Genomic DNA, 25045 nt, shown 5'->3' with positions numbered 1-25045 from the left:
CTATGAAAATATAATTAAGCTAGCTATTTCATTATTTCTCTCTCTCACTCACAGACACACACACACAAATGTACAAACGCAAACATGTTTGACTGGGTTAATGAATCTGACCGCCCTGTTCCCGTGCTACTGTCTAATAAAAAGTCCTAATTAAGGTATTTAACCTTTAGCTATCAGGCAGGCAACCCTATCAAACACAATTCCCAGTCCCAGACTCCTTCCTCTTCAGTGTTTTCCATTCTGCCACCTAACTTGTGGGCTTAATTTCTTAATTTACAGAAACATTTATATTGTAGGAAACCATTGATAAAGAGAAAAAAATCAAGCTGTAATACATAAATTGTGCAAATAAACTCAGCCATTATGTTTTATTGACATTACTTAAACAGCATCTATGTTGCAGAAAGTTTGCAAAATCCAGTGTTAAATTGAAGCTGCCTTTAGTGTCTAGTCCAGACAGAGGAACAGCATGTAGAACTCTGGCTCCCCCTGCAGTATTACTGTGTGTGATTTTCAGTAAAAGTTTATTCATTGTCGTTGGTTAGAGTTGTTGTAGGCAAATGCATTATCTTAAAAAATAAAATAAAATAAAAAGTTATATTTGTTCAAATTCGTTACAACAAAAAGGTAAATTTTCTAGGTAAAACATTTTTACAGGTTAAATACAGTGCACACTTTCAGAATATCAATGGTGTACATGACTACTGGTATGAGAAAGGAGAGTCTCACACAGACAAACCCACCAAGAATTATCCCACAATCGCTCTGAAATTCCCCTAAACTACAAATATTTTTTAAGCTTAAAAACAGTTTTTGCTTCGGCTAGTGTCATGACATGCTCATTTTCCAGTGTGGTGATCAAACCTGTGAACTTTCTCTAAAGCGCTGTAGTTATTTAAAGTCCTTGAGTCTCTGCCTCTTGTAGAGGCCTCAGGATGATCTCTCTCCTGTAGGCGAAGCGTGTAAGTTTCACCTTGTTGTACATCCTCTCTCTACGCTGCAGCAGGCGGTAAACAGAAAAGGTGAACTTCGCCAGCACCAGTGTGCAGGTGATCTCTACCACCAGCAGTGCTGTGTAGATCATCATCTGATGCTTGCATTGCTGAACTTTGTTCCTGTGCTGATGCATGAAGGAAGACGATTCCTTGTCAGGGACTTGATAGATGATCTCTGGAGTGGTTGGAGGCATTGTTTGGGTGGTGGTTGGCTGAGTAGTCTGGATAGTGGTGGTTGTGGGCACAGCTGTTGTTCGTCTAGTTGTGGTCATGGTGGTTGTGGTGGTGGTGGGTATAGTGGTCGTTAAAGTCGTTGTAGGTATTGTTGTTGTGGTGGTTGTGGGTGGAAGTGTTGTCATAGCAGTGGTGGGTGTAGTTGTTGTTATAGTGGTTGTGGTGGTGGGTATAGTGGTCGTTAAAGTCGTTGTAGGTATTGTTGTTGTGGTGGTTGTGGGTGGAAGTGTTGTCATAGCAGTGGTGGGTGTAGTTGTTGTTATAGTGGTTGTGGGTGCAGTTGTTTTTAATATAGTGGTGGGAGTAGTTGTTGTGACAGTGGTTGTGGGTAGAGTTGTTGTTATAGTGGGTGTGGTTGTTGGAACTGTTGTGGTAGTTGTGGCTAGTGTTGTGGTTGGGACAGTCGTAGTTGGTGTAGTTGTGGTTGTCAGAGTGGTTGTTGGTCGTGTGGTAGTGGTTGGTTGTGTGGTTGGGAATGGAGTGGTGATTGTTGTAGTAGTAAGTATGGTGGTTGTTGGTTGTGTAGTTGGTAGTGTTGTGGTTGGAGGTGGTGTGGTTGTTGTAGGAATTGTTGTGGTGATAGTAGTGGTTAAGAGAGTAGTTGTGGCAGGAAGGGTAGGACAAATGAATTGATCCTCTGTTAAAGATGTGATTTCCTGTCCTTTTAGACCTTCTGGATCCTTGCAGAGCATAGGGGACTTTATCTTGGCAGAGTTCGCTTTTATCCAGATATGAAGAGAAATAAAATTGCAGTCACAGAGCCAAGGGTTATCATTGAGTTCAACTTTTCTGAGTTTACTTAACGGCTCAAAAATATTCTCAGGAATCCTCTGGAGATTATTGGAAGAGAGCTTTAATGTAGTCAGTGACTCCAGCTTCTCAAACACGTCTGCATCCAATGATGTTAAACTGTTGCCCATCAGATTCAGTTCGGTCAGCTTGTCTAGACCTTCAAAGTATTCAGCGGACAAAGTGACAAGCTGATTATTAGATAGATTGAGCTTCTTGAGTTTTTTCAAGCGGCTGAATATTCCTTCAGGTAGAATGCTGAGTTTGTTGTCACTGAGGCTTAATTCGGTCATTTTAGGCATTTCTCCAAAAAGTACCTGTGGTAGATTTGTCAGGCTGTTATTATGCAGGGTCAGTGTTTTAAGGAGAGGGAAGCCAACAAAAAAATCTTGAGGTATAGTAGTCAGGAGGTTACTGTCCAAAGTGATCTTCGTTAGCTTCTCTTTATGTGGAAACATATTTGCTGGTAATTCTGCTATTTTGTTTGCATGCAAGGACAATTCCTTCAAGTTGGATAAATTCTCAGAAATCTTCTCAGGGATTGTGGTCAGCTGATTCTCATAAAGCCGTAGTATTTGCAGTTTCTTGAGGTTTGAGAACCAGTCAGCAGATACAGCAGAGAGCTTGTTTTTAGCTAAGTGAAGTGACATAAGGTCGTCAAGACCATCAAAGATTCCATCTTCAATCAGTTCGATCTCATTCCCATGTAACTGGATCTCTTTTACTTTTGTAGGGCCTTCAAATAAGCCTCTCTCCAGACTACGGATCTTGTTAAACTTTAATATGATCTTTTCCAGGTTGGTGAGGTCTTTAAAGATCCCAACTGGGAGTGACACTATCTTAGTAGTGGAGATCTCAAGATTCTTAAGGGACACCAAACCTTCAAAAGCTCCTGGCTCAATAGTTGACGTGCTAGTGTTCATGAACTCCACCTTTTCAAGCGTGGCGTTACTAGCAAAGGCTGCTGTGGGGATTGTTTTGATATGGCTATCCACAAAATAAACCTCTGTTACAACTGGTCTTAGCGTTACAGGAAATACTACTGCATCTGAACTAAAGACCTCCTGGTTCTCTTGGGGGCAGTCAGTCTTCTTGGTACATTTTGATTTGTCTTGAGTCAGTGAAGATCCAAACAGTAAAGACAGAAAAAGAAGGATGATCTCTCCTCTTGACATGTTTAGTCACTATGAAAAGACAAACAACTTGAGTGGATAAAATTTTGAGCCCGTGTGCTGTCTTTTTATTAACTTATCAGCGACATTGTAACAAGCAAAATGTATGTTACAATCAAATCATAAACATGCACCTACCTTATTATTTCGTCTCCCTGGGTGAAGCAGAACGTTGTTGGTGATGTTTGTGGCTAGACATATGTAGTCTCATTAGTTATCTTCTGTACTGACGTGAGGCAGCGGGCCTTGAGTGTGCTGCACCCCATGAGGGGTGTGGTGTATCACACTTCTGCAGCTTGAGATAAGAGCTGGGATGTAGTGTTTTTTTTAATGTTTCAGCCTATAACCTATGCAGCATAGCTCCAAGCTTAGCCTACATATTGGACATATTTTCTTCTTATCGTCATTTAGCATCTCCAAATTCTTTATTTTTAATAATCAAATTAAGATAGTTAAGAAAACAGCAACATTGTGTCCTGCCATTTCTTTGAATGTTGATTTTAAATTTGATGGATGATTATTAAACTCTCACCACTGACTCCATATTTAAGACTGCAGTACCAACCTCATGTGTTACTGTAGTTTATTCACCCCAAACAGTAGCACAAACAACAGATCTTTTGAAAGCTTGAGCGTTCATCACACATTTTGATTGCTTACAGGCTCACATTGGTATGCATCTGTTCCCACATCAGGATAACAAAGAAGGACTTTAAATACCATTATCCTACAGTTCACAATTTAGATCCAGTTGAACATGCTTTGCTCTAACTTCCTTCCTGAACATTGCTGTTGTCATTTTGCAATGAAACAAAACATACGTTTACAACTTTTGCGATGCATTTGTTATGTCTGGTCTCGGTATTTGCAGGAAGAGCAATCAGTCAAATCTTTGGATTTAAGCCAAACATTTTCAAATATTATTTGGGTGTCCTACCACTAGATGGCAGTCTTTTATATTAAACTGGTTTAAGGAGGAAGGAGGAACATAAGTTAGATGAGTGGCTGAAATTATTGCAGTGCTGAATGTACATTGTAACTGCATGATTCTGTTGGCAAACCATCATTTGGTGCTTTGCCATGTTTTGACCATGGCTACTCAGTCTGGACGGGTGATTTAAAAAATATTCTATGAGGTCTAAGTGTTTTCAAAATCAGCATCCTACAAAAGGTAGGTCATACCATACTGTTTGAATAACAAAATCACATGTTGGTATGTTCCTTGGTCAACTCTTTTTTCAGAAGGATTAAGATGAAGTTTTATCTTCCATCACATCGTTAGATAATAAAGGATAGCATGCTGTCAAATTGACAGAGAGAGCTCTCTTTGGATTTTGTACCATTGATGGCTGTGCTTAATAAATGATTACCACAATGTAAGATTGCTCCCACTAAAAGCAGTGCATTTATTCAAATAAAGCAACATTTTGCATTGAATTGTGTTACAGTGGAGTAAAAATTACACCATTGATTTTATATAGATAGCCCCTTTGCCAAAAAGAAAAAAGAAAAACTGGTCTAAATGTATTGTTGTTAGCACAAAAAGTCATTGTCAAACTGCAACAATTAATCCTGAAGAAAATAAAAACCATTGAACAGAATACTGGGTGCAAGCTAAATTTCAGTACACTGTTTCAGTGCATTTGCGTTTCATCAAAATATCCCAGTTTCCCACAAAATTGTCTGTGTTTTTACAGTTAGTGTGTAATTTGTCTGTTTACAGCACACATTACTGGCTGGTGATTTTGATAAGTAACACTGAATACTAATGAATCCAAAAGAAAATCTGCTCACTTACAGTATTTGTTCTAGCTGAAGAAGAAGGAGTAGAGTAGGTTCCTTCTATGGTGTTAAGACTCTAAAATCAACTCTGTGCTCCAGTTTTTCTGAGTAAACCACTAGCAAGCAGTTTTCCTTGGCTTTAAAAGTTCTTGAGTTCTTGATGTTGGGTGTTTCAGTCTACAGCACGGAGTTCTTATTTCTGCGGCCTATATTTCCCCGGCCTCTCTTGTTCCTCCTCCAGCACAAGCAACTGATGATGACAGTGCTGATGATGACAGTGGACACCACAGCGATGATGATGAGGGTCAAAGCATCATTAGAAACCGTTCCCTTTTCCCCTTGTCCACTGCTGGTGACTTCCTCATGCTCTGAGGTCGGTGTGGCCTTGATGGCAGGTGAGGAAGTGCTTCGTCTGGCTGGAGGGGTATTGGGTTTCCTCCTCTTCTCAGTTGAAGTATACACAGGCTCCCTGGTAGTGCTGAGAGGCACCAGGTTCTCATTTGTTAGCACAGCAATTGCCTCACCATTCAGGCTGAAAGGTATATCGCACACAACAAGGGTTTGGTTGGCCTTGGATGGATATCGTATCAGCCAATCCCTTAGAGGGACAATATCCTTGTCACACCTCCAGGGGTTCTGCTGCAGGAGTATTTCATCTGCCACAGAGAGTTCATCTAGACTTTCTTGTGGCAGGTTAGGGAGGGAATTGTTTCGCAGATCTATCTGTCCTAGGTGGCTCAAACCCTGCAGAAAACCTACAGGAAGGGAGCTGATGAAGTTGTGCTCCAAAGAAATGTTGACCAGGCTGGACAAACCTTGGAAAGTCCCAGCTTGCAGGGTTGTGAGCTGATTGGTGTGAAGTGATACTTCTCCCAGCTGCTCCAAACCTCGAAACGCCCCAGTGGAAACATGGCTAATCTGGTTGCGACTGAGCACCAAGAGACGCAATTTAGTCAGATTTTTGAAAGTGTCATCCTCCACACGGTTCAGCTTGTTGTCATACAGCCACAAATCCTGCAGGGCCATCGGCCCGAACACCCCGGGACTCAGACTCTCGAGCTGGTTTTCATAAAGTGACATTTGGGAAAGAAGGGGCAGGTTTAAGAAGATCCCTTGTGGAAGGGATGTAAGCCTATTATGGGAGAGGAACAGCTTCTGAAGCTTTGGAGTCTTAGAGAACAGGTCCTGGTGGAGGTGTGTGATTAGATTGTCATTTAGAGATAGTTCCTCCAGGTTTCCAAGGTCATCAAGAGTGCCCATGGGGAGCTCTTGCAGCAAGTTTTTACTAAGCCGTAACATTTTCAGGTTAGAGAGACCCTTAAATGTCTCTCTAGACACTTGACTGATGTTGTTTCCAGAAAGCAAAATGGACTGTAGCTCAGTAAGAGGGTGGAAAGTTTCCACGGGTACAGAGGTGAAAAGATTCCAACTCAGGTCAAGAGATGTCAGTACTGTCAGAGTGGAAAACCACTTTGGGCGTAGAACCAGGAGTTTGTTGCCCTTCAGATGTAGAGTCTCAAGTTTCTGAAGATTTTGAAACAAGGCCTCAGGAAGATCTTGCAGTCCCGTGCCAGTTAATGCTAAAGCACCAATGTTAGGGGTGGAATCAAGTGTGCCAGGGCGAACCTCTCTCAAATCACTGTCCTTAATCACAAAGATGCTGAGAGCATTAGAGAAGTCAGTCAGATCTTCTGGCTTAAGAGAATAGATACTGCAATTGGAGAAGTAGAGGGCAATGGTAGATGAAGGCACACCTGTGGGAAATTGAGAGAGCCCACTGCAGATGGTCTTGGTCCCTTGACATTTGCACTGATCTGGACATGCCCAAACAAGAGCATTTAAGGTGCAGAGAAGTAGGAGCACATGAAGGGTCAGTGGCAGGTCCATGTTTTCCCTAGAAGAGAAAAAAAATAGATGTTTCTGTCAGATATTTCAGGTTGGTCATGGGTCTTGTATCAGATTTACATGGCTAAGGACTGTTTGCTTGTTTTTTGTCTTATGCATCTCTGGTGAGTGTTCCTCAAATCTGGTATGAATACTCATGTGGCATTACTTGGATCACTTTTGGTCTTGGAGATGCTACATTTTAAAAGAAAACCTCTGTGACAAATTGTGTTAGGTAACCTCAACCACTACAGCTTTAATTATGTCTATTACATTCAAATCTGTCTTTTACTTTGCCTGCACCTCTGTCTCTTCCTTTGTCTAAATGCTAGCTGAACATAGGACACGATGACACCAAAAATACTGAGGGAAACTGAACCCCTCCACCTTAAACCCGAATCTATCAGGTTTAATCTATCATTTGTATTTGTTGTGTCTTTGTTGTGTTTCTTGGCTGCACGACACTCTGAGATTTGATGTTCAATAGTTGTTACGTAGTTATGTGGTCTGGTTTTTCCTCCTCCTGCTGAAAACACAGCCACTAAGGGGATTCTCTCACCATAATAACTTTACTGAGGATAAATCTAATTAGTAACAGTGCAGCCAAGCTGCAGCCTCAGCATTCTTTTTTTCTTTTCTTTTTTTTAACCAAAAAGGAGACATTAGCATGAAATGATCTAGGGTCGTTGTGTTTTTCTGCCTGTGGCTTTGCATTGCCAAAAGGGCTGGCTGGTAAAACACATGTTTAGCAACTGTCTGGCATCAAAACCATTTCTTCATTATAAGTGTTCAACACCAGTTTTGGAGCTCGCATATGCATGAAAAGTTTGCTCCAGTCTGTTTTTAGAAATAAATTAGACTATCCTCACATAATATGGCCATGGTGTTTGATTGCTAAATCAAACGAGAATAAAACAGAAAACAATCGAAATGTTATCTCTGTCTATCTCTTTATCCCAGCGTGTGAGGTTGCCTGCACATGGTTGAGGCTGTGTTCAGTAGGCTCTAAAGATAAAGCTGTGCCAGCATCATGACCTGCTTCTCCAAACAAATCCCTTTAAAGTTCTGCAGCCTCAGGTTGGCAAGCCTGTGTTGTTTCTCAGTGGCTGAGGTGTATTAGAGTGCAGGAGGAGTCTCACTGAGGAAGTAACTTTCTAAAGAGGCCAGGGTGTCCTTCAAATGAGCCCATCTTTCTTTCTTTCTTTCTTTCTTTCTTTCTTTCTTTCTTTCTTTCTTTCTTTCTTTCTTTCTTTCTTTCTTTCTTTCTAACCAACATAAATACGATACATTCTGTTGCATAATAGTTTCTCCTCCTTTTGCGCACATGTTATGTTGAGTTATTTAGTAGTTTTTTCTAACCCTATTTCTTCTCCTTAGTGTTTACTATTACTATCAACATCCACTTGCCTTAGAAATAGCTAACATTTGTTCATAGTCGATTAGTGGGGCAATACTCAATGGTTTCATTATACTTCCCTTTTTAACTGCAGCATTAACTGCTGAGATTCAGAGTTCACATTTAAAACTGAGGGATGTGTTCCTGATAAGGGAAGTTTGAGTATCAGTTATATGTTGAGTAATGTGCTAACTGAACACTGTACTTTGACACTGTCTCATCACACCTCTTCCTACTACTCCTTCACACAAAAGCCCTGAGAACTGTGCAGCCTATGTCCCTGTAGTGACTCCTCTACAAGTATGACTTTAATAATGTTCCCGTTTGGATGAAACCTGACGGCCAAACCATGTTTCCCCTCTGGTACATATTATAATATCCCAGTCCAACCAAAACCACTGTCTGCTCTCGACTGGGACAGTCTGGAATGGTCTGCAGCACAGTGTAATGGCTAAAGCATTTCCAGTTCACCATTAATTGCTTAGATTTTTTTTCCCCCTGTGCCGGAGCTGAAGGATCAGCACTTTGTCTGTTATGAAAACACTGAACCAGCAGAAGAGAACAGAAACTCTGTGGTTGTGCCACTGAGCATTGATTCATTTTATATATAAAGGGGTTGTGTTCACTACTTTACCTGAAACAACATTAGGATTCAAATTAAGCAAATTTTGACTTAAATCATTAACTTAATCCAGTACATACTGTATGAGGAATCCCAGCAGGCAACATTCTGCTCCTCACATGAATACACACATTTCTTCACAAAATCATCATGTTGATTGTCAGTGTACTTTCTTATAGCCTTTGAGATAAATTTTCTCGCTGAAATCTGTTAAGCAGGACAGCATGCAGAGGGAAGCATAACAGAACTTACCTCCAGTAGTAGCTGACGAATGAGTGAACACAGACAGAGAGTTGGTGTGGCTATCTTTTATGTGCGTCCCCCCCTTCCCCTTCAGCTTCACAAATCCTCTGATGAAAGTTTCCAGCACTCACTGAACTCTGGCAGCATCACATTTTCCTGCTCTTCATCATCACTTGATTCCCATCATCAGTCAGTTTTGGTTTTTTTTTTTCTTTCCCCTTATTTTTCTTTTTTCTCTAAGCTCATGAAATGTGCAGGTTCTGTCGCTGAAGCTTTAATGGCACTGTTTCCTCTCCCCGTTTCTCCGGCTGTTCCCCCTCTGCCCCCTCTCTCATACGATCACACCCACATTTTTTTTTTTTTTTTTTTGAGGGGGATCATGGAAAGGGGTAGCCCCACCCTCTGGAGCTGGATGTGTTTATGGGTGGTTCAATGCATGTTAGAGGAAGTGATATTATCTGTACTTGTTATAATTGGGTACACATGTTGTTTCCAGAAAGCGTGGTATACAGTATTTGTAGTGAAGGTTAGTGTTAAAGGGTGGGTGAGAATTCAGTTTGGTTAAAGACAATGCAGTTGTTTTTTTTCTTTTTGAGCAGTTGGTTTTGTGTTGTGCAATTGTTCTGTGGGTGTTCAGTGCATCCCTTTCTATTTTTGTGGATTGTGGATCAGCTGCGCATATATTCAGTATGACGTCCCTGGTACGCGTGTGAGATTTTGGCACTTAGCCGATGAATCATGATGTCCAGCACATTTTGTTTAGCCTCTATTTTGTTGCAAAAAGAGTGAGAATGAGTGTTGTGTAATTCTGGCTGAAATTGCATGATGAATCTTTCCTGTGAGCCTCTGTGTAGGCTATGACACACCATCATGAAAGTGATTAAGCAATAACTCACTCACTCTGACAAAAGAAAACACACATAGTTGCCTCTGAAACTTTTTTTTTTTTTTTAAAGCACTTGTGTTGTCCTGAATCTGTTCCTGTAAATGCGCAGTGATTTGGCTGTGGTGCTTAAATGTGGAATGCTGTGTTGAGCAGGGAGTGTACAACAGCTTTTTACATTCCTGTGTTGCCGTAAGTAAATCCATCTGTTTTAAAACATGACATACTCCCTCCTTACCACAGAAAGCAGATAGCGAGGGTGGAGTTAACGTAAAGACAGTCAGTTGCCACAGTTTTTGTGCTGTAAAAACAACCATATACTGTACATTTTAAGAGAAAAAAATAACACTGCACTGCAGCTGTTCATGCCAGTGTTTTATACATCTAGCAACCAGGTTGTTCTTCAACTGATAAAATCATCAAGTCTGTTTACAATTAAAGCTGGCATGTAATTTACTGTATAGTAACATTCACATAGTATTGCACAATGTCTATATTATAGTTTCCAGACTATATACCATCACTATATTAGAACAAGTGACATATCAGAGTTATATGTTACTGACAAACGTTATCACAAAGCTCATGATTTGTGTGAGATACTGTTTAATTTGATAGAAAAAAAGATTTGCAGATACAGTAAGAAATATACTATTAATCACAAAACTGATGGATAAAATATGTGACAATGGAGAGACGAATAAAATGGGATATAGACAGTAATCTGGAATATGAAAAGACATTGACATTGTCATACAAAAGCATAAAAGTATTAAAGATAAATTACTGCCTTTACTTTTATTTTTGAGAAATTATGACCGTACCCTGTCCTTAGCTCCTCATTCACTTTAAGTATAAATCCCTGTACATTGGATGGGCTTTTCAGCATCAGAGAAAACTGCCACTGAAGTAGCTCCAGTGTTGCCAAGAGTTACATACTATACAAAGACAGTTGGTTCTGTACTGATGGGTTTGTATAGATAACAGTTTGTGTTGAAGCCATTCCCCTGTGTTCTGCATGATAATACATCATAATTGTATATTTCATCCAATAGGTCTACAGATGAATATTTATGTAAGTTAAATAAGTTACAGTCACAGACAAATAAGAAGTTTTGTCAGACGTGTGAAGTGACACTTTCCAGTGTGGCTGAATAGTGTATGTGACCCCTGCAGTTTGATTTCCTCTCTCTCTCTCTCGCTCATCCTTCCACTGTGTGTATCTGTGTGTGCATGCATATATATGTGTGTTGGTGGTGGTGGTGGGGTGACACTGTTGTGTGAACTCAGTGTACTGGAAAGGACTAATCACCCGTTGTCATAGCAATGAACTTGGGTGCTGTTCACCAATTCATCCTCCTTTGTTTGCCGTTTGTGTCTAAGTCCAATCACTTCTGGTGGAATTCATGGCATCCCCTGTCATTTTGTGGAGGTTTAAAAGCTTTGAAAGGTTTTTTTTTTTTGTTTTTTTTACCAGTGGTCGAACATTCTCTTTTGTTTCACCCCCAAAGAACAATGTTAAATTAGCTTATCAATCTAATGTGTAATAATCAACAAAAATGCTTACAGTTTAACCACTGTGTCAATAATCTTCACCAAAGCTATGATGTGAAAACATTTATGTGAAAACTAGGATACAAATTCTAAAGCTGCTCTTGTCTACAGCTATATTGTATGTGATAAGGGATCTTGAATAACATTTCACAAAAAAGTGAATTATATCTGTGTACACATGCACCAGACAATTGTTGTTATTCAGACTGCGTGTTTTTTACACTGATAATGAGTTGATATTCCCGGTATCCATGAGATTCATTTTTGGAAAGTACACATCTCCTTCCTTCCTTCCTACTCTAGGAAGGAATCCAGATAAGCTAATTATGTATTTTTCTCAAATGTGATTGATGCTCTATAGTAACATGAGGGTGACCTGGTTTTGTTTATAATACTTAAAGGGATAGTTCACCCTAGAATGATATTTCGCTCATTATCTACTCACCCTAATGTTGACTAAGGGCTGGAAGAATTTTCAGAGTCCACCGTCCCTTCTCTGAGTTACAGGGGGTCTTGGCGTAGCAGTGCATTTCAATGCAACGGTTGCAAAGGGACACCAGAGCTCCAAATCTCGCGTGATTCGCAGTAACCGCACTGAAGCCGGCGCAAATCACGCGAGATTTGGACGGACCAGGAAGAGGAGCTTCCAGAAGCTTCCGCTACAAACAAGCTTAAAATATAGACTTATTTAATTTTTTTCGGGACAATTACGCAATTTGGGGCTTCAGCACAAGACGGACATTACATACGAGCATCATGGAGGTATTTGGATGTTTTTTTGTGTGTGTTTTTTTACGAAGAGCTCTGGTGTCCCTTTGCAACCGTTGCATTGAAATGCACTGCTACGCCAAGACCCCCTGTAACTCAGAGAAGGGACGGTGGACTCTGATAATTCTTCCAGCCCTTAGTCAACATGAGGGTGAGTAGATAATGAGCGAAATATCATTCTAGGGTGAACTATCCCTTTAACATTTCACTCTTTATATGTTTGGCAAGCAAAAGGGCAAAAGATCGTTTTTTATAATAAATCTTAAATCCAATGATTATTAATGAATAATACCACCAGGTAAATAGATTCATTGTTTAGTTGATAAAGGATTTTAAAGCAGCAATCCAAAATCGAAGAGATATACACAGTAATATACTAAAATGCAAAACAAAGCAGCTTACAAATCATATTATCTATTATACCTATATACAGTATATGCTTCTTATCTTAAAATAGCCTCAGTGTTTTTTTTTGTTTTTTTTTACAGTGGTCAATTTTTTTTTCCAGTTCTAACTGAAAGTAACACATCAAGATAGTAAATAAATCAACATAAGACAAAGCAACAAAACAAAAGCAATCTTAACTGCAGCTTGTGGGAAAGGACAGTTAATCGTGGTTTCTCATGCACCAGGCCTGATAACTTGTTTTGTTAACCTTCATTATTCACACACTCAGCCTCTAGTATACTATCTATGGTCTTGCTGAGGCGATATATACTATACATAGTAGCAAGAATCAGGAACAGGCCCAGAGCCACAAGAAGGATATGACCGAACATGAGGAAGCCGATCTCAGCTGTATCTGAGGGAAGATACCACACATACACCCAGCTTCTGTGAAAGTTATGGTGAACATAATTAGGCCCTTGTCCAACCATCAGGACGTGATCGACATGAGCTGACTGGTGGTTAGTCTCAGTAAGGAGAGGAACCTCATCCTTACGCAAAGTGTTGCTAACAGTGAGGAGGGTTGTTGAGTGTGTTGTGCAATCCAAGGGGGTGGGATTTGCAGTTTCAGAATTTGCTGCGATGAAGTTTCTGTGGATGATTTCTTGACTGGTGGTTGACATTGTTCCAGGTGAGGTGGGCGATCGTTTCTCATTGCTTGTTGAAATGGTCTGGAATGGTTGTGTTGTCTCAGGCAATTCATTCTGTGTGAGAAAAAATTGTGACAGTTTTAAAGTATCTCAAAATCTTATATTGATGTCAGAACTATCACATGTGGCAATAGATAGTTTATCTTCTCTCATGCACCAGGTCTGCTTGCATGGTTTGGCACCCTCTATTATGTTCATGTTCAGCATTTAGCAGCAATACTACTACAATAATAGTAAACATGGCAGTAAGAATGAGAAACAAGCCTACAACCACAATAAGGGTAAAACCAAATAAGTCACCTGACCAAGGTTCTATCTAAGGACCCCTGTTGAAATGAAGGTGAACAAACTCGGGCTAGAGTGGTGCTTACAGTGAGGAGGGTTGTTGAGGGTATTGTGGAACTCAAGGTGGTTGATTTTGCAGGTTTGCTGGTTGCTGGGACATCGACTCGTTCTGCAGGTGCTTGAGAGGTGCTTGTTGCAAGGGATGTTTGTCTTGTTGAAATGTCGAATGGTCGACTTGTCTCCTGAGTAGGAAAACTTGGGACTGTTGTAGCGTCGCAGTAGTCAAACTCCTCATCACGCAGGGAAACGATCGTACGGAGCAGTTGGAATACTGGACTATGACATATCAAATCTTCTTTGTCTGCGACCACATGCTGGTTCTGTCTTATCCATCGTGCAATACCTCTGAAACTACAACTACAATCCCAGGGGTTGTCACTCAGATTAAGGGACTTTAAAATGGTATTTGGCCAGAAAACCTCTCCTGGAAGATTCTTGAGGTGGTTATTCCTCAAGTCAATGGTTGAAATCCTTTTGAGGCCCTGAAAAATGTTTTGCGGTAAACTCTTAAGCTTATTGTCATTTAGATATAGCAAGTCCAGAGTGGGTAGTCGGGAGAAAAGCTGAGGATGTAGATAATGGAGGTTGTTAAATTTCAGTGAGAGTTTTTCAAGTTTGGGAAGACAACAGAAAAGGTCTGAAGGCAACTCACTAAGTTTGTCATTTAAATGGAGGTTAAGCCTCAGCAGCCCAGACATGTTGGCAAATAAATTTCCTGGGACGGTAGTGAGATTAGTATGATACAGATAGAAGTCTCTCATTTCAGGCATGTGACCCATCAGCTCATCTGGTAGATATAGCAGTGGGTTGTTGTATAAGGTTAGCTGGCTCAGCTTGGGCATATTATAAAAACTTTTTTCTGGGATTGTCTGAAATTGGTTGGAGGACAAGGTGAGGGTCATCAGGTTTCCCAGTGACCAGAACATCTGAGGAGGGAGACTGGCTATCTGATTGTGGTGGAGTTTAAGTTCTTCAAGGTTGACAAGCTCATCAAACATCCCATGTTCTAGCACCTCAAGTTCATTGTTATATATTGAGAGGGAGCGAAGTTTGGTTAAGGAGTTGAAGATGGTGGGTGGAAGCTTCTTTATGGAGTTCCTGCCCAGGTTCAACAGGGTGAGGTTGGTCAGTCCATCAAAAACATCTGTAGCAGGACTGGTCAGTTTGTTGTTGCTCAGGTCCAGATAGTCCAACCCGGCAAGTCCATCAAACATTTCCGGAGCAATGGTCTCCAATTGGTTTCCATCTAAATACAGCTGTTCCAGAGTTGTCAGAGGACTGAACACTCGAGCAGGAAGTGTGGATAGATCATTCAATGACAGCTTGACAGACAGGAGCTGTGGAGCGACAGCAAAGGCCCGGGGATGGATGGTGTGTAGATGGCTGAGAGACAGACCGAAGCGCAACAGGAACTTCTGGTTTTCCAGGGTGTGCTCATTAATGACATTAATGCTTGTTTGAATGAGCTGCAGCAGGTTTGTGTTGGAAGGCAGATCTTTTGGTATATCTGTGAGGCTAAGGCCATGGCACATGGCGCCGCCTTGAGCGTTGCACTGGCAGCTGTTTGGGCAGGTGCAGGTGAGGTGCAGCAGTGTGAAGAGGATGAGGAGGAACCACAAGGGCCCTGTACAGTTAAATTAAAGACACATTTAGTTGCATCTAATACAAATTTGAATTTCATTAGTACAGTATATCACACTACCACTCTATGTTTCATTAATATCATGCAACATCGCAGTATATGATAATATGCTGGAGCCCACATTTTTCTTCAAATCAAATTTAATCAAATCAGTTTTAAAAGCAATTCTGGAATTCAATACTTGGCAAACTTCACCAAGAGTAGTTGCAAAAGAATAAGTTAAAATGCTCTTCTCTACCAACCTCCGACTGAAGAATCCATCTTTGGCTGTTTGATATGGCAATGATGATGATGCTCTGTGTTGCTCTTGAGGCTGGAGCGGTCTTTAAAAGCTGAGCACCCTATCCAATGCCCATCCAAACGTCATCACACACCATCTGTCATGTTATTCCTTCCTGTTCCATTGCCCTGCCCTGTTACTGTATATATATATAGAACTTATTTTAACTATGTTGATGTTAACCTTATTTCCTATACCGCTGCTCTTGCATCCTTCATTTGAATTGCCATTATTTTCCTTATATGCAAAATTTTGAGGAGTTTTGGGTTGGGAACTGTAAAGTTCATTGAATATTATGTTAGCTCAACTCTACTCTAAAAAAAAACAACTTTTATAAAATGAATGACACGGAGGCTGCTTATTCATTTCCTGTGGACTTAATCTTGACAGGATGGTGTCACCCCACCCCACTTGTGCTCCGGTTTGCTGACTGGACTGAAGCAGATAATACTTTCTTCACAATATCAGTTTGAGTGGTTTTTCTCTTGTTACTGTAATGCGACACAACATTTTGATATAAAATGTAGGCTACTTCGGAATAAATGAAATGAAGCTATTAATTTACTTACTTTCAGATTTTTGTTGTCAACTAAAGCACTAGGCAGTGATAATGCTGTTCAACAACAGTCAGTACCATTTCCACAGGTTTCCAGTTCCAGTAACTATAATGGTTGTCTAAAAGCAAGTGTCAAGTGAATCAACAAGCTGAATTTTAGAGGTATAACTATTTTTTTTTAAAGAAAAAAAATCAGTGACACCATAGTGACTGATGAATTGGAACATATCGCACAGAAGCAGATACAGTGCTTAATTGTTTTGTTTTTTTGTCCTTCTGTGCATGTTGTATACAGTATGTGGATATCTTGATATGTAAGTGCATTGGGAACCCACAACAGCAAAACTGTCATTGATGCAGTGCAAAGGTCATCTCTCTGCTTTGACTGTGTTGTTTTAGACTGAGTGCTACACAGCGTCATATTCAGTCTGGCTTCCCAGAAGCCTGCTCTGTTCATCATCATCATCATCTGTATGATTCAGGTCTTTACACAGCAGCTCCATTATTTTGACGCCTGTGATTCATTGTCGTCACCCTCCTCCAAAAGATCTAATCAGATGAACTTCACGGTGCGGAAATCAGAAACTGTTGATGCAGCACGAAATGCCTCATTCCTTCACTGAGACACTTGTTTTCACTGTAAAAAATGTGTAATATTCGAATTAAGAATAAAAAAGGTGCGAGAGTGAAGATTGATACTGTATGTCATTCAGTCATATTTTCACTATCCTCCATGATGGGAAATGAATGCTGAAAATATGTATTTTTCAAATCTCTATGGAGCCCATTCAATGACCAATCATTTTCCAATCTTTTCCTCAGAAAAACAAAATCACTCCAAAAATTACAGATTTACATTATGATTTTATTATAATTTTGTAAAATTAAGGGCAGAACATTTTTAAAAGTAGCCACAGATGTTGGCACAAAAAATGTAATGCACCATTCAGCCACAAGAGAGCAACATAAACACAAGCAGTGGGTAAATGTCTGCAGCCAGACCCTCTTGTTCAGATTACAACATTTGCTGTATCCACCAGTGAGTTGCATTCACAGATTAAAGATTTACACCCACAGACCTTAAATGTCTCAGGGGAGCACCTTAGTGCAGTGTCAAGGTGTGGTTAATGCGGACCCAAATGGCAGACACAAAAGGTGGAGAGCAAGGAAAGGATTTTTTTTTTTTTTTTTTTAAACAAAAAAAAAAACAAAAACAGGTGAAACACCACACGGGGTCCAAACTCCAAGGGAAGAAAAAACACAAAGTACCAACTAAAAAGTCAACAGGCCTAATAGTGGAGCACATTAATGAAAAATCGTTCACTTTGTGGTACAAGCGCCAAATTTGGTACACAAGTGCTTTTGGACCTACTAAAAGTACGTTGCCCACTTGAACAAACAAAGTGGCCACCATTTTTCAAGATGGCCGCCATTCGAAGTGGTTTGAAACAGCGTTTGAACTATATTTTGATTGAATAGTCCTATTCTGATGGTTTATACATTGAAATATGTGTTTTTGCACATGAGAAATACAACTCTGCATTTAGAAAATCAAAATTATTGAGTATTATGATGATACAATGCGAATTAAATGAAAAAAACACTCACAAACAAAGACATTAGTTTCACTTAAAGCTTTTGGACCTGTAAGCTACTTGTAGGGGAGGCCACGTAGAGGCTGTCTTTGTCTCCCCCATTTTTTTTTTTTTTTTTTTTGTATAGGCTATTTTTTTTTTTTTTTTTAATTTTTAGATAACGGTATAAAAACACAGAAAAGGTGTCAAAGCATAGGCTGCATGTTTTACGATCCAGAACTTGAATCAACATAACTTAAAAAATAATAATACAAATATCCAACTCAAACATTCAACTTAAACTTGGTTGTTCTATTTTCTTAGCCCTCACATGCACAGGCACACAACTGTGTGCACTTCAGGCCGAAGCGATAGCATTTGCATCGTCCTTGGCATTCAGTCTTGCAGCCACATTTTGTCAACTGCTCACAAGTCTGAGCAATGGGTGGAAGGGTTGTCCAGAGAACTTGCCAGATCTGACCATCTTTTTGCCAGCCCCAGTTGGCAGGACTTTCAGTTTGCATTTTGCACACTGTTGCTTGGCCCCATATGCAGGCAGCTTGGAAAGCAGACCGTTTCACATGCTGAACGAGGGATGCGCTTGTTGGTGGAATGGCATCATAAGACCTTTGCTTCCGAGCAAACAAGTCCAGTCTTGCCTCATCAACCTTGCATGTAGTACTTTGCTTGTCATACATGGTGATGACAAACTTCTCAAGGATGTTGAGGTCTGCATCTTCTATGACAGGTGGGTATTGGCTGAGCTTTTTGAAGACAGGACTAACTTCAGGGCAAACCTCCCATGCTTGCCATGCACTTTTCTTGCTTTTACCACGGAAAGCTGACACAACATCGCAGCCAGTGAAGGCATGGAAGAACAGCATGCCACTGGATTTCTCTGGGCCAAGATTCACCACCATATCATGAATTGGCAATCGTTCACTTCATGGTACAAGCACCAAATTTGGTACAAATGATGTCCAGGACATACCTTCTAATAAAAGTACGTTGCCCAGCTGAAAATCCAAGAGGGCCGCCAGTTTTCAAGATGGCCGCCTCGTCAAACGCCAAAAAAAGGTTTTCGAGGTAGAACTTGAATTAACAGAAGAATGTTAATGATCCAAGCATCAAAATGAATGTATTATGACTGGAATAACTCAATGGTGTCAATTGAATTCCAATATGGCCACCAATTTTCAAGATAATGGCTATTAAATGACTAAAAAGTAGCGTTTTCGCGTTTTTTCTTCAGTTTTCTGCAATGATCTTAAGTGAAAATCTGCAGAATTCTGAGGGATGTGTTTTTTGTGTGAATCATTTGTGAAAATGTGTCCAAACTTTTGACTGTCACTCACCACACACACACACACACACACACACACGCGCGCGCGCACACACACACACACATACAGCAACACAAGCGTTCTTTACTGAAATAAAAGTACTAATTTAGCAATATAAATGATAATTCATTAAAATTCTGTGGTCAACATTTATTGGTTAGTAATTTTTTATAAGAGTGATGTCAAAGCACAACCAGGGCACACTGTTGACATCACTGCTGTGAGACTCAGCATGGGGTTCAGTGTCAGCTTGTAGTGTACTAACTGTAGTTGTGGCGCTGGTGAGGCGACACGCGGCAGCAGAGCAGAGTGAGCGTGTGTGTGTGTGTGTGTCAAACTTTTGTTTGTTTTATCCTTACCTTCCTATCCCTGACGGCTGCTTTGGCTTGATTGATCTCACAACTATGGACATTAAATGGTGGATCAATTACCTCCTGGCTTTTACGCTTTGTTTGGGCCTTTTGAGAGGACATTATGTATCCACTGAGTCATGCCAGTATGGACGGGAGTTCCTCCTGCTGTTCCAGAACGCTGGCGGAGGATCTGTGGACCGGGAGTCTTTCCCTGTGGAGATCGTCCGTCATGACTCATCCCCGGGGGGTGCGAGTGCGGCTTTTCAGTCGGCTCACGGAGTGAGGAGAAGGGGCAGACGTGGTGGAGTTCGGCAGCGGCTAAAAAGACTGGGCCACCGGAGGATCCCTCTGCCCTCGATCCTCCTTGTCAACGCACAGTCCCTCCGCAACAAGGTGGATGACCTGCAAGCCAACGTAAAGTTCCTCTCCGAGTATAAAAGTGCTTGCCTCATTGCGGTGACGGAGACGTGGCTTAAGCAGCAGGACCTGAGCCCCGACCTGGCTATCGATGGCTTCGGGGAACCGCTGCGTCTTGACAGAGACCCCACAGTGACAGGGAAATCACTGGGAGGGGGTCTCTGTTTATACATCAATAAACACTGGTGCAGCACTTCAGTTGTCAGAGAGGCAACATGCTCTCCAGATATTGAACTTCTCTCTGTTTCCCTCCGCCCCTTTTATCTTCCGAGGGAATTTCCACAATTATTCATTACCCTCGTTTATATCCACCCAAAGGCAAATGCCGCTAATGCCACACGGGTTATTGCAGACACTGTCCACCGGCTTCAGAGCATTGCACCGGACGCCCCTAACTTCATTATGGGAGACTTCAATCATTGTACACTTAGAAAGTCACTCCCTAACTTTCGCCAATACGTTACCTGCCCCACTAGGAATACGCGTTGTCTGGATCTTTGCTACGGATCAATTAAAGATGCCTATAAATCCTTCCCGAGGGCTCCCCTGGGGACTTCTGACCACAGTGTTGTTTATTTATGTCCGACGTACAAAAGTGTCCTGAAGGCAACAAAACCGGAGCGGAGATTGGTTCCTGTCTGGTCGGAGGAATCCACTCAGCGCCTCCAGGACTGCCCTTTTTGTACAGACTGGGACTTATTTGTGGACACTTGTTCAGATTTGGACGATCTGACTGAAACTGTCACCTCATACATTAATTTTTGTGAGGATTTGATAATTCCCAGGAAATTGATTTCTATTTTTCCCAATAATAAACCCTGGGTGTCGAAGTCAGTTAAGAATATAATTAATTTGAGAAACATTAGTTTTAATAAGGGGGACATTACCCGCAGTAGGGAATTACAAAAGGAAGTTAAGCGGGAACTTAAACTTGCCAAAATCAGGTACAAAAATAAGGTGCAAACCCAGCTCACTTCTAGTAATTCCAGACCTGCATGGGAGGCTGTTAAATCTATGATGGGCATGCAGTCAACTAGGAACCCCATCTCCCTCGCTGGCTTGTCAGATAATGTGCTTGCCAGTGATCTAAATAGTTTTTATAATCGTTTTAATATTGCTGATTTTAGTAATGAGCTATCAGCATATAGACATGTTCCCACTGCCCAGCCAGATGATCCCATTGAAATAAGAGAGGACACTGTATGCAAACTTTTCAGAGGTGTAAAAGCAAGAAAAAGTCCTGGGCCAGACAACATTGGTGGTAGGCTTTTGAAGAGCTGTGCAGAGGAGTTGGCTGGCATCTTTACCCTCATCTTCAGGAAATCCCTCCAGCTCTGCAGTGTCCCTCGTCTCTGGAAGGACTCGATCATTGTCCCGGTCCCCAAGATAAGAGCACCAAAAACCCCAAATGACTTCCGGCCTGTTGCTCTAACGTCCCTCGTCATGAAATCCTTTGAGCGCATTATAAAAGCTGAGATTTTAAGCGCAACGCAAAGCAGGCTTGATCCTCTGCAGTTTGCGTATAGAGCAGGCAGGAGTGTGGAGGATGCCGTTAACACTCTTCTCAGCCTGGTCTTGGGTCATCTTGAAGGAGCACAAAATTTTGCACGTCTCCTTTTTATTGACTTTTCCTCTGCTTTTAATTGCATACAGCCACACATTTTAGCTGACCACCTGACCAACTCATATAACCTGGACCGGGGCCTAGTATCTTGGATTGTTGACTTTTTAACCGACAGACCTCAGAGGGTGAAAGTAAATGGCTTTTTATCTGATGTACTTTTATCTTCCACTGGCTCCCCTCAAGGCTGTGTCCTTTCACCACTTTTATTTATTTTATACACAAATGACTGTCGTAGTCAACATCCTGATAGGCACATTCTTAAATTTGCCGATGATTCTGTGATTGTGTCTCTTTTAAATAACCAAGATTGTACCCACGGCCCAGTGGTTAATGATTTTAGCGCATGGTGTGAGAGTTCATTTTTAAAAATTAATGTTCTAAAAACTAAGGAACTCATTGTTGATTTTAGGAAAAAACCTCCGCCATATCCCCCTGTTTTTATTCATGGTCAGGCAGTTGACACTGTTCAACAGTATAAGTACCTGGGCACTATCATTGACAGTAACCTCTCATTTGAGGCGAACACTGATGCCATTTGCACAAAGGCCCACCAACGTATGTATTTTTATCGAAAGCTGAGAAGTTTTAAGGTAGACACCACTTTTATGAAGATATTTTATTCTTGTTTTATCGAGTCTATTTTAACCTTCTCTTTTATCTGTTGGTTTGGGTCCCTCACTGCTAAAGATAAAAATAGGCTCAGTAGCATAGTGAGGATGTGTGGCAGGATTGCAGGGACAAGCTTGGAGGAGCTCTCTGTTTTGTACAGAGCCAGGGCAACTAGGAAAGCTAGGATGATCCTGTCCGACCCTGTTCACCCGCTGGCCTCCCATTATAGGCTCCTGCCGTCTGGCCGCCGGTACATGGTACCTAGGCTAAGGACGAATAGATTTAAGAATACTTTTGTGCCTACTACTATTGGTTTTATAAATCAGTCACTGTGAGCCTGCCCCTCCCCTTCCCCCCCGAGGCACTGGTGCCCGGAGTCTTACTGTTGTGACTGAAATGCACTTGTTTTGTTTTTGTTTTGTATTTGACTTGTTTGTGTTTTGGTGTTGCTCTGCCTGCCGTACAACAAATTGCCCCCTAGGGGGATAATAAAGTTTTCTGAACTGAACTGAACTGTAGTTGTAGTTTACTAACTGTTGTAGTGGTGTACTCACTGTAGTTGTAGTATACTTTAGTGTCCCAAATGCTATCTAATAAGCCCCTGTATAGACTCAACTAGAAGTTTAGTTAGTTGTAGTGTGTGTGTGTGTGTGTGTGTGTGTGTGTGTGTGTGTGTGTGTGTGTGTGTGTGTGTGTGTGTGTGTGTGTGTGTGTGTGTGTGTGTGTGTGTGTGTGTGTGTGTGTGTGTGTGTGTGTGTGTGTGTGGTGAGTGACAGTCAAAAGTTTGGACACATTTTCACAAATGATTCACACAAAAAACACATCCCTCAGAATTCTGCAGATTTTCACTTAAGATCATTGCAGAAAATCTTCTTGAAAACTGGCGGCCCTCTTGGATTTTCAGCTGGGCAACGTACTTTTATTAGAAGGTATGTCCTGGACATCATTTGTACCAAATTTGGTGCTTGTACCATGAAGTGAACGATTCGGCTCAAAAATGGACTTAAGCAGCCCCACTATAAGTCCAGACAGGTTTACAATCAAAGTACAAAAGAAAATAAGAACAACATAAAAGAGAGAAAACCAAGAACTCACTAGGAACAGGGAACATCACATGGAACACGACGACAAATGAGCCGACAAGAGACGGGAAACACAGAGGTTATCTACACGAGGAAACGAGACACAGGTGGTGCAATCAGACACAGGTGAGACACATGAGGTAATCAAACAGGCGGGAGAACACAGGAAGACAAGACAGGAACTCCAAAGTAAAACAGGAAATAACTCAACCACATAGAAGGAGACGCCAACACAAGACACAGGGACACAGACCATGACATGCAGTTGTTTATTGATGACATTGATTAGTTAATTACAACTCATACAGTGCGATGATATTACTGGTTTTGTGAGTCTTAAGGCTGTGGGGCTTTGCAGCAATATTTCACAGTGGTCCTTCTCTTGCATCCATGTCAGACACAGTATTTCCAGAAGCAAGCTGCAGGCGAAAAAAAAAGAGTGCTTGTAGCATGACCTCCGACATGCAATGTTTTTTCATAGTGTAATTGTTATGATACATATAAATCCAGCACTGAACTCACGTTCGCCCCTCCTCTGAGCCGTGGATTTGCCTTCTGCCAAACTGGCAGCAATCTCCTTCTCCAACTCCAGGTCCTCCCTCAGTGCCCGCAGCTACAAGCAGAGATCACAGTGATTAAACACACTGAGATGTAGCCACCATTGTGTCATATTATTGAAGTGTAGCAGGTTTTCATTAATCTATGAATGAAAGTAGAATTCTTATTTTTAGAGAAATTGTAACAATTTACGTACAAGCACAATGTCGTCACTGGTTTCTTGGCAAAAGCAAAATTGTTTTTGTGGCAAATTTTTAAATATCCTTACCTCTTCTAATTCAGCTAATTTATTGGCCAGCTCAAGACCTGTCAATAGAAAAACCAGTCAATAAACAGCAAGAATGTGTTTGTGTAATTACATTTAAATTTTTGCCTCATTCCTTACCTAGAGGATCGTCCTTTTGAACTGGAACTAAGCTTTTGTGTAGTAAGAGTGCTAGTATTTTGCTCTGGGCTTCTGTGTCTTCTTTGGGATTCAAAACATGGTTACCTGCACATACAAAGCACACAACAATTAAACTTTGCACTTCTAATATCTCACAAAATGGACATGATGTCATATTCATCCCATTTCACAGCCAGGCATCATCTTTTAACTTGTTACCTTCTGACGACAACAACAGCACTCATTTAAATGATTCAGTAATTGTGTGTAGCCTGCCCATAAGTCCATTTTCATTGTGTGTATACCTAAAGAAAGACCATTTTGCACACTCACCAGGGTAAAATATGCTCCTTCCCTCTGCATTTAGCACTCCTTGCAGTAGTAACAAACCCAGGAGTCCTAAGCAGTAGTTCACAACTGGTACCCTGTCCATGGTATTTAATATATGGTCCCAGACAAACGCTGTACAATGAGTTCTTCCCCAAGCAAGACAAGCAATCCACTGCCTTGGGTCCATCCACTCAATATATTTATCCTTTCAGAGGCTGGGAGGAGGGGCCGGCCAGCCCCTTGCACACTAAATCAATAGCCGGTCATCGTATAGGTTTCGTCACTAGACCACCTTCTCACAGGGCTCATGGGACGCCTGAGTGAAATACAGTGATGTGACGTTGTACTGTAGGTAAGGCCAGTAACCCTACATCACTCTGACATGAGCAAATCAAACAGAGAGAGGAGGTTATCCATCATCCTGTTGCTCATGAGAGACCACAATCAGATGTTCTTGGCAATTGCGAGTCATTTTCTTTTACATTAATTGCTTCTTTAAATAGGTACACAGGAGTGTGTTGTCTGGGT

The 25045-nt window shown here is 41.2% G+C and overlaps 3 protein-coding genes across 3 annotated transcripts; all 3 read right to left on the bottom strand.

Annotated features, from left to right (window-relative positions):
- Positions 1 to 895: 895 nt before the first annotated feature.
- LOC310984800 (uncharacterized protein) lies at positions 896 to 3406 on the bottom strand (the record flags this gene model as incomplete). The annotated part of the gene is made up of 2 exons (XM_083970119.1): positions 3329 to 3406; positions 896 to 3202 (listed from the first exon to the last, which is right to left on the bottom strand). The coding sequence occupies exon 2, from the start codon at positions 3191 to 3193 to the stop codon at positions 896 to 898; it is 2298 nt and encodes a 765-aa protein (XP_083826245.1). The 5' UTR covers positions 3194 to 3202; positions 3329 to 3406.
- A 1180-nt stretch (positions 3407 to 4586) lies between these two features.
- Positions 4587 to 9412, bottom strand: LOC310984668 (uncharacterized protein). Its single transcript, XM_083969951.1, has 2 exons — positions 9127 to 9412; positions 4587 to 6866 (listed from the first exon to the last, which is right to left on the bottom strand). The coding sequence occupies exon 2, from the start codon at positions 6857 to 6859 to the stop codon at positions 5150 to 5152; it is 1710 nt and encodes a 569-aa protein (XP_083826077.1). The 5' UTR covers positions 6860 to 6866; positions 9127 to 9412; the 3' UTR covers positions 4587 to 5149.
- Positions 9413 to 12972: 3560 nt separating this feature from the next.
- Positions 12973 to 18736, bottom strand: LOC310984799 (uncharacterized protein; the record flags this gene model as incomplete). Its single annotated transcript, XM_083970118.1, has 3 exons — positions 12973 to 13124; positions 13940 to 15388; positions 18499 to 18736. 3 exons carry the CDS (start codon positions 18734 to 18736, stop codon positions 12973 to 12975), a joined length of 1839 nt encoding a protein of 612 aa, XP_083826244.1.
- Between the last annotated feature and the right edge of the window lie 6309 nt (positions 18737 to 25045).

Source organism: Trachurus trachurus (genome assembly GCF_905171665.1).
Source record: "Trachurus trachurus genome assembly, chromosome: 4".
Classification (NCBI taxonomy): domain Eukaryota; kingdom Metazoa; phylum Chordata; class Actinopteri; order Carangiformes; family Carangidae; genus Trachurus; species Trachurus trachurus.
This window is presented reverse-complemented; position numbering and strand designations above follow the sequence as displayed.

Coding starts and splice junctions, on each gene's coding strand:
- LOC310984668 (XM_083969951.1), bottom strand. CDS start 6,859: ATGGACCTGCCACTGACCCTTCATGTGCTCCTACTTCTCTGCACCTTA.